The sequence below is a fragment of the Morone saxatilis genome, unplaced genomic scaffold, assembly GCF_004916995.1.
Source record: "Morone saxatilis isolate NCDOM2014 unplaced genomic scaffold, NCSU_SB_2.0 Contig16, whole genome shotgun sequence".
Taxonomy (NCBI): Eukaryota; Metazoa; Chordata; class Actinopteri; family Moronidae; genus Morone; species Morone saxatilis.
In genome coordinates this window covers 13,917,103-13,926,285 of record NW_023339718.1, presented here as the reverse complement: position 1 = coordinate 13,926,285, position 9,183 = coordinate 13,917,103, and the positions used below count along the sequence as shown (strand labels likewise).

At 40.0% G+C, this 9,183-nt stretch overlaps 2 protein-coding genes across 6 annotated transcripts; one reads left to right on the top strand and one right to left on the bottom strand.

Annotated features, from left to right (window-relative positions):
• Window positions 1-1,097: 1,097 nt before the first annotated feature.
• Window positions 1,098-5,210, top strand: mrps36 (mitochondrial ribosomal protein S36). Of its 5 annotated transcripts, none has more exons than XM_035658570.1 (6): window positions 1,098-1,143; window positions 1,340-1,489; window positions 1,749-1,854; window positions 3,604-3,667; window positions 4,042-4,250; window positions 4,646-5,210. In XM_035658570.1, exons 3-6 carry the CDS (start codon window positions 1,801-1,803, stop codon window positions 4,661-4,663), a joined length of 345 nt encoding a protein of 114 aa, XP_035514463.1. In that variant the 5' UTR covers window positions 1,098-1,143; window positions 1,340-1,489; window positions 1,749-1,800; the 3' UTR covers window positions 4,664-5,210. The 5 variants fall into 5 exon arrangements, with proteins under 5 accessions (XP_035514463.1, XP_035514466.1, XP_035514464.1 ...); XM_035658573.1 differs by having other exon boundaries at window positions 1,102-1,143; window positions 1,340-1,460; XM_035658571.1 differs by lacking the exon at window positions 1,098-1,143 and adding an exon at window positions 1,173-1,195.
• A 95-nt stretch (window positions 5,211-5,305) lies between these two features.
• pdxp (pyridoxal (pyridoxine, vitamin B6) phosphatase) lies at window positions 5,306-8,664 on the bottom strand. The gene is made up of 2 exons (XM_035658569.1): window positions 7,863-8,664; window positions 5,306-6,477 (listed from the first exon to the last, which is right to left on the bottom strand). Exons 1-2 carry the CDS (start codon window positions 8,458-8,460, stop codon window positions 6,122-6,124), a joined length of 954 nt encoding a protein of 317 aa, XP_035514462.1. The 5' UTR covers window positions 8,461-8,664; the 3' UTR covers window positions 5,306-6,121.
• Between the last annotated feature and the right edge of the window lie 519 nt (window positions 8,665-9,183).

Below are 9,183 nucleotides of genomic sequence, written 5' to 3'. Positions count from 1 at the left end.
GTGGGTGGGTGGGGGGATATTTTCTATCTCTGTTTTATCACTTCCATCATCTGAAGATATGTGTTGATCATGGCACCATGCACACATAAAACACATTAATGTGACAACTATTATGCATGAACAAATATGCTATATAGATTTTTAATGAATAGGCCAATATCAGTGAACTGCATGGCAGCTGTGATTATGATTTTGCAGAGACTGAAATGTCTGATTAATTATTATTTAAAATTACTCAACATTACGGCAACATTTAACACATATTAACACCCATGGTTCTCTGCAATCTAAACAACAAAATGTCAGAACATTCCCTAGAGATAGGCATTATTATTTACTATGAATGTGTAATTACACAAGTAAAGAGAGACACTAACGATTACAAGGTTTTAGAGAAGTGTGCAATGAATGAGGGATCCAGTAGATGGCGATGTTCTGATATCTTGGCACTATGTTTGACATTGGCTACAAAGAGCCTTGTAGAAAAGATGTTCCACCAGCGAGCAATGGCCTCATCGTAACAGTTTACGCCTGTGTTAGTTTTTTATCCTCTAAGTGATCGTGACTCTACAAACGGTTTTATTTTTTATATTAAAGGGGAACACCCCTGATTTTTCCTATTTCAGATTACTACAGATTACAATATTACTAAATAAATAACAAATAATAAAAGATATTTTAACAGCAGGTCTGCATTAGAAAATAGACACACAGGGTTTAGAAGACATTTACTAGTCAGGAATGGCCTAATGAAGGAAATTACAGACATTTGACCCATATTAGAGACAAACCAAAATGATATCCGGCTTCTGCTGCTTTTATTTTGACCATTCTGGGTTTCGTTCATTACATTATAGAAGGGGAGTATTAATTCTGCTATTTATATATTTAAAGTTCCCTGTTATATAGTGGGGTGTTTTCTGTCTTCTATTATGTTTAAACATTATGTATTTGTGAAATGCAGCATGAGAGATTTGTGGTTTGACTTGATAATATTTAAAGTGCGCTTTCAATTTTCTGCTGGGGACACATCTCCTCACATAGAAAATCTCTGATACTTTCCTCCTCTTTGATTGGACAAGCGTTGACCACCTGACCACGTTATCCGTTTTTTTTCCAAGGTGGAGTGAAATTAAAGATAGGGTATGGTATTTGTCTTTGCGTAGCACATTACACTTGTATAGACATGTTTTAGGTATCATTACAAACAACTGTCTTTTCTTTTAATTGCTTTATGAGGAATAACAGCATTTGGAGGCTTTCTGGACCTCGAGTCGTCAAGCTTGGTAGTGGATTAAGGTGTTTTATTGGTCTATTTTTGTATGTCCTTTATTGACAGGAGGCTAACAGAAGGTTACAACCCGGAGTGATAAGGCAGCAGAATGTCCTGAGGATTTGACCTCGGAGGACATTTACTGGGACAACACATCTGCCGGCTGCTTGCCATAATCACCAGAGAGGTAAAGGCACTGCTCAGAGGCAACTTAAGGTAAAGCTAATACATAATACAACAGTATTAACGTCCCCCCCTTTAGCCTTTATTACCCTAACAGTTATAAAGATGAATATTATTGCTGTATGGTTTAAAACAACAGTTTCCTAATGATGCCATTCATCTGTGCTCTAAGAGGAGGCATGTCCCCCCCCCCTCTGCAGCATTGACTGCATCCTCTGGACCACTGTGTGTTATGGTATAGACTTCCCTGTTTAGAATAACAACAGCGCCATCTTGTGGCGTGTTTCCGCAGATACAAGGAGCTTTTTTTTATTTTAAACACCGGAAGTAAAGCCGAGGTCGTCATGGGGAGCAAAGTCAGCTCCAAAATGGCTGCTCCTGCCGCCCGAGTTATCCAGGTAATGCTGCTCCTTGAAAATTGAATTAACTCTTACAGAAATGTTGTGTGTTGAACTCAGTTGATGTCGGGGTGTAAAAGTGTCGCTTGTTCTGTTGTTGTGAACAGTTGGTGAATTATTTACCACGTTTAGGCCTTTTTTTTTTTAGTGGTGACATGTCGCCGTACCCTTGTTGATGTCCTTGTTAAACCACAAAACACACAGTCGACTCATGTGTTTCATCTGGTCGAGACAGCAGCAAGAATCAGTGTTTTAATGACTACATCAGTGTCGGCTTTAATGGACATCTTCACTGTGTTGGCGGTGCTGTTACAGCTCAGTCCGGCTGGTTGCTGGACTCAGATTGAGGAAGCATCTTAAATAAGTTTTAGAGCTGAAATTGACCTAAAATAGCTGTAGGACAGAAACACATTGTTGACAGGTGTGGGTTTTTTATTTATTTATTTATTTTTATTTTTTTCACACACAAGGGGTTTGACTCTGGTTTTAAGTTGCTGTCAGTGTACTTGCACATACATCCTCGAATAATTTACATAGAGACAGAGGTAGACATACATTGTAGGTAAAAACAAGGACAACAAAGCTGAACAAAGATCTATTCTCTCTTTCACTGACAAAGAGACTGTACCTGACAGCCTTTTTACCTGTACAGTAGTACACCAGCAAACATGTAAACAATGTGTGTGTAAAGTTTTAGGACTGAAACTCATAATCAATTGATATTTTGATATAAGTCGATTAATTGATCTAGTCTATGTTGTCTGGAATGCTTCCCAACAATCTATTCTGTATTATGCAACGATCAAACAGGGAAAAAAATGCAAAAACATGCATTTGAGAAGCTAGGATTAGGGTAGTTTTTCTCGCCTTATGTCTTCAACAATTCATTGATTATCAAAATTGTAGTCGGTCAGTTGTTTTCTGTGACTCTTACTCAAAAAACATGAAACTAGAAACTAAAACTAAGTGTGGAAATCATTTTAGTTAACTGAAATAAAAATAACAACTTTAAAAGACCTCAGAAAAAACTAAAATGAACTAACAACATTGTGTACTTACAAAGAAACTAAAATAGCATTAAAAATATATTGAAAAAGTCTGAATCTGGATAAGATGAAATGAAATGATGAAATGAGGCGTTATTTTATTGATCCCTGTAGGAGAAATGTAGTGCAGATATAATAAAGTAAAATAAAATAAAAAATATAATAGAATATAAAATATATACAATAAAGTTATGATCCAAATGAATACCTGTATGTTAAATGTGTCAACACAACAAGCATGAGGAAGCATTGGTTCATGTTTATAAAGACAGGGATGTCTGCATGACTTGAGTCAACTGCCTTTAACAAAGTGTTTGTATTGTAATACCTACTCTGAACTTCTTAATATTGTATTTAAAATAAACACAAAACTATAATAACTCTGCTCTGGTCAGCAGTTTCAACAATATTATGAATCAAAGTTACTGTCATATATTTCTAGTGGTAGCTTCCCACATAAGTTTTAACTGCCAATATTTTAAACGTATCTGCCACTGAAATACTCTGAAATACTCTGGTGCTCAGTTTTTACAAAAAATGTATTTGTAAAGATCCGCAGCTATGTGCTTTTCAAGAAACAATGTCCCAGTTACTATGTAATCAACACACCTGGCAGCTCTTTGCACTTCCTGTGGATTTAACTCACAATTCCTAATTCCTACTTCCTACACTTGTTTGATTTTGTGTGTGTGTGTGTTTGCAGGCTGTTCGGCCTCATGCGCCTCTGATCAAGTTCCCAAAAAGACAAGACCTCGCAAGGCCCAATGGTGTGTATGAGGAAGGGGAATAACGTAGTTGACATAATGATCTTAATGAAGGAGCTTTCCCTAAAAAACTGGCTCTTGGTGATGTAACTCCTGGCCTATTTAATTGTTTCATGTTGTAGTATGTCTTTTTGTGTCTAACTGGCCAGATGTGAACATCACTAAAGGGCTTCCAACAGTAAATTATTACTTTAACAACTTAAATTTGACCCTACAATTTTGGCTACATATAAACTGTTTTTTAACAACACTCTGATAGATGAATACTCAACAGTCTTAATGAAAGATTTAACCTTTTTTAATGATTTTAGTTATTTCTGATTTCTCTTTGGTGCTTCCCGTGTTGCCAACAGTGACTCTTATTTCTCTTCTTCTAGCCCAAGAGGCGTTGAAAACGTTAGCAGTAAGCCTTCCAGCACAAAATGCTCCAGGTTCCCCTTCAGCCGCAGCGCCGCCTCCATTATCAAGACCTCATGTACCGTTAACCCCACTCCCTGGCACGCCAGACACTCTGGCCTCTATTCAGCAACTAACTGCACGGTACCGCAGGAGACCGCTGACCGTAGATGAAATGGACTACATCCAGGTGAGAGGACCGCCTGTGTCTTATGCAGTACACAGAACATTTCACTGACAATTGAGTGGTCTTTCTTTGTAAAATAACGAGTTGAACATTTAATTTGGTGTAAGTTAAGATAAACCTGCATATTATCCTTTGGCCTTAAAAATCCTGTACATTTTAACCTTGATCTGCTTTGGTACTGTATGTATAACTAGTGTTACACACGTTACAATAGATTGGGAGGGAGAGTTTTGGTTTGCACTGACTTTTATAATGGATTTATTATAAAATCCATTAAAAAGACACTGTAAACCTTAACAAAGCTGGCCTATTTAGAGAATGCATGTCCAGTGTCATGTATAAGCAGCCATTATTCCTTTTTAACACATTTGGTCTTCTATTTTCTTTCTTTGCCGCAGCGTGGTGGACCGGAGTGATACGAAGCGACTCAATCACTGCAACCAAAGTCCTTATATGTTGGAGATCAGTATGTGTCTTTAATTCTGTTCCTCAGCACAAGAGAACCTATTGCCACATGAGACATGATGTAGAATAAACTATTACATAAATCCTGTTAAAATGTACATATGTTTATTTTTTAGATGTTAAATCTCAAATGTATTAGAAGTTCATACTAAGGGACATCGTCATTGTATCACACACAGCGGAGCCATAACAATAGCTTCTAGGTTTTCTTTAATTACTGTGTAGGCACTGCAACTATTCTTTACAGAGTTCTTGTTTTTGTCAAACATTGGTTTTAACATTTTACCAGCTCAACTCAAATTTTTATTATTTTGTCTCAATTTGTTTGAGCTACCACCATACCCGAAGCATGAAGCTCTGGTACATAACTGGAAGGTTCCTTTGCTCTGTTTTTGGAGCTAAGACTGAAGACATGCTGGATATCAAGTCGCAATAGTACTGAGTGAAATGGTGTTGAGTTCATGTGAACTTCTGGATTTAAATGATTAAAAGAATATTGTATTTTGGTTGTGGTGTTCTTATCATGCTCGATGTAGATACACAGAGACAAAACAAGCTTCAACAGATGAAAAAAACCATCATATTTAGGTCTTCATTTTAGGTATTTATTGTCATTACCCATGCTCTATATAGTTATATAGTAAACATTAACAACATTGAAATTTCACAACAGTGCAGCGGCCACCATTAATGTGCCACCGGGTTTTTCTAACTATGAGATTCAGCAAGCGGTTTATTACTCGGATGAAGATTGGCACAAGTTATACAGACGTGACAGAAAGGCCAAAAGTGAACATACACTTCACCTGTCTGACTGGCAGACTGTCATCTTAGTCTCTACCAGAGCTGAGAAAAGTTCACACAGATTTCAGTTTCTCCTCTTGCTGTGAATGAATCAAGGACAGGTCACACCCAGGAAAACACGTATGAGAAAACAACTTCATCCTAATCAATACAGGTCTTTCCTTTGGGCAAAAAAAAATAAAAATGGAACAACCAGCTCCTAAACATATGAATGCCGTTACAGAACAATTCATGGCTTTACAAAAATACCTCTTGATGTTTAAAACCCAATATCAAACACGACCTCGATGAACAAGAAAGTGCAGTATATTCAGATATTATTATAAACACTTAGAGCAACAAGGAACTGTCAAGTCACAAATGGGCACAACACTAGAAAAAACACTGAGGTATGCACTGGATTACTCAGATTAATCTGGGGGAGAATATTCTGTCATGGTCACAACATGAACAGCGCCTTGTTTATTGAGGAGCATTTGTAGGTTTTGATAATTGTGGATTAGAGCGGGTTTTTTCGTTGATTTTTTTGCAAACGGCATACTAAACATTGCACTTGAAATGTAGCGGAAGCAATCTGTGCTCCGTACTGGAGGCGGAAGGACTCGTCAATTGCTCTGCTCCTCCTGTTCCTCCTGTTCCTCAAAGGCCGGTAAGAAATCAGCGATGGTGTCCACCACGTAGTCGGGCACCAAGCTCTGGTTGCTGGTCAGCTCACTATTTCTGTACTCCTGGGCCTCCTCGATCTGAGACACGCCGGTGAGAGTCAGCATGGTGTCGAAGCCGCAGTTGGACCCGAACAGCATGTCTGTCTCTAGGCGGTCCCCGATCATCAGGCACTGGGCGGGGTCCACCCCCCTGAACTGACTGGAGATGCACTCGAACATGAAGCGGCTGGGCTTGCCGATCACAGTGGCCTTGCGACCTGAGGCCACCTCCAGGGCTGCAATGAGGGAGCCAGAACCTGCCAGGAGGGGGGGTAAAGATAAGAGCAAGGTTAGATTGAAGTGAATTTCACCCCAACCACCCACTAAACCCTCTCCTTCGAGTGTGTCTGGGTACAGTCATCTACCAGAAGGCCACAGCAACCCACACACAAACAATACAAGAGAAATATTTATTGTGCACTGTTCATTAGTAGTTTTAGTATCGTCACAGTGGTTTCCCATGTGCTAGCCTACTATCACCAATAGCTACCTTTTTAGATCTCTGTATGCAGTATTGCTATTTTTCAGAGAGCCACTGGTTTTAATTCCAGTTCAACATGAAGATCAACTTGCAGGTTCTAGAAACTCAAACTGGGTTACTGAATAGGGAAAATCTGCAACTTACACTTCCTGGGGCCCTGAAAGACTCAGGTTCACTTTGTGTGACATTCGATCATTTGTGTACTCTGTCTGGCAATATACACGACAATTACCTTATGTTTAAAAAAATATATATCTATGGGAGCACTTTTGTCTTTTTTTGATAGTGACAGATGGGAGGTGGCAGTAAATGAGGTTAGAGAGAGAACAGATGACGTGCAGCAGAGGCCCCAGGCTGGATTTGAACCATTTAAACCGGGGTCATGCAATTAAATGGTGCGCACCTTAAAACCCTGCAAAATAGTTCTATCACCTTTAATATATCTCTTCATACTTCACTTACATTATGCATTTTAATTCCTGAGTAAAGCTTAGACCAGGTGGTATTTCAGCAAAGTAGTACTGGCCTTAATATACTGTAATGCAGCGTAATGTGTCATCTGCTGTGTGCACTGTACGTGGTGGACCCCTTAAGGGTGATGGGGTACATAAACAACGCACAGAGAGTGAGAACAATGGCAGTCAATGGGGCCTATTCAATACTACCATTTGTAGTTTTTGACAAAACAAGTATGTAACGCAGCAGAAATGCAGCAAGAATTTGCAGGTTGACCTTAATTCTGAAGTTTTGTTGAAACTATTTTGTTTGTTTGACATGAAGACAGGCTGTGTAAATCCTTCCCAAACCTTCATCTCACAGCAGATTCACACTGACACTCCTCTCCACTGATATACTAAACAAAATAAAGAAAACATATGATGGACACAAATATTATAGGACAGGATTTTCTTCACACATTTAAATTGCTTTTACTAATTTATAACATAGATTTGCTACATTCACTTCAAACTGAGGCTCTAGCTAAGGGCCCCCTGACCCCTTACAGTGATCTGCCCATGGTTGTCACCAATAAACAAAATATCCATACACACTGGAGTGGCCCTGAGCTGAAATGATCAGTATTACGCAGGACTAAACCTCCATGAACTGAATTAAACTGAGCCAAGCTTCAGTAAATCAGAGCATCATCACCAACCATACCTGGCAGTATCCTTCCGCTTGAAAGAGGGTGCCAGGGGTCGTTGTCGGTGGCCAGGAACAGACAGTCCGGGTCCCTCAGGTAGCACGACGCTTTGGCCAGTTTGAGAAAAGTCAGTTGATCATCATGTCCCACCAGCACCGCCTTGACGTCCGGAGCCAGGGCGCAGTTGTAGATGGTGGCGTCCGGGTCGTCCGCCTCCTCCACGCAGGGGATGCCCGCCTCCTGCAGCTCTCTGCGCAGTCCGTCGCAGCCGATGACAAACACCTGGCCGCAGACCTTGACCACGTCTCTCAGGTAGAGAGCCGAGCAGTACGACGAGCTGAAGATCTGCTCCAGCATCACGTCGGTGAAGCCCAGCCGGCAGAACTTGTGCACATAATTCTCGCGGGGCCTGGTGCTGTTGTTGGTGACGAACACTACGTTTTTACCGTGTCGGATGAGCGAGCTCACCACCTTCGCCGCGCCCGTGATCGCCTTCTCTCCGTGCCATATGACCCCGTCGCAGTCGAAGAGGATGAAGTCCTTCGCCTCCAGCAGGCTTCTAATCTGCGGACCTCGGATTTTCTGGCAGCCTTTGAACCCAAAGGCGCCGGCCATCCCGGCTTTTTCCTCGGTTTCCTCCGTGTTTCACCTGCTAGTGGTCCCCCATGTCAAAGGCTGGTGCATAATGCGGCGAAGACGGCGGGTAAAATGATAAGAAAACAAATCGATGTCAAGAAATCACATTGCAGAGACCTTGGTGCGGTTACATAGGCGGACAGCGGGCTACATAAACATTGACGTCTGGCCACGCCCACGTTGGCAACGCCGACCAATCAAACTGCAGCACTTCAGCCAATCAGGTTGGCGTGTGTCACAGGCATTTCATGAGCGACATCCTTTAAAGATTACATTGCGCCCCCAATGGCAGCTGATGGACCCCTTTAAATGACATTTTATTATTAAAAATGTACATAATGTACATAATATAAAAAAATATTAATAACCACTAAATGACCAAAAATAGTGGTGGTAGTACTCAGATCTTTTACTTAAATAAGAGTAACAATAAGCCTACAGCACTAAAAATACTCCAAAACAACTAAAAGTTTAAAATAAAAAAAATGAATTTTCAAAATAATAAAAATAATATTTGAAAAATGGAAAAATTAATGATCATGCACAATGGTGCTTGTCTGTTATATTATTATATATTTTTACTTTTAGATAGATAATAGAGATTTTTCACAGCAGCCATTTTGACATGAAATAGTAGGGTAAACCAAACCAATGGTACTAACCAAGGTATTAAGTGGAGTAAATGAATAAAGTAGCATAAAA

Coding starts and splice junctions, on each gene's coding strand:
- mrps36 (XM_035658570.1), top strand. CDS start 1,801: ATGGGGAGCAAAGTCAGCTCCAAAATGGCTGCTCCTGCCGCCCGAGTT. Junction 1,855..3,603: donor CTGCCGCCCGAGTTATCCAG/GTAATGCTGCTC, acceptor GTGTGTTTGCAG/GCTGTTCGGCCTCATGCGCC. Junction 3,668..4,041: donor AGACCTCGCAAGGCCCAATG/GTGTGTATGAGG, acceptor CTCTTCTTCTAG/CCCAAGAGGCGTTGAAAACG.
- pdxp (XM_035658569.1), bottom strand. CDS start 8,460: ATGGCCGGCGCCTTTGGGTTCAAAGGCTGCCAGAAAATCCGAGGTCCG. Junction 6,478..7,862: donor AAGCGGAAGGATACTGCCAG/GTATGGTTGGTG, acceptor CCCTCCTGGCAG/GTTCTGGCTCCCTCATTGCA.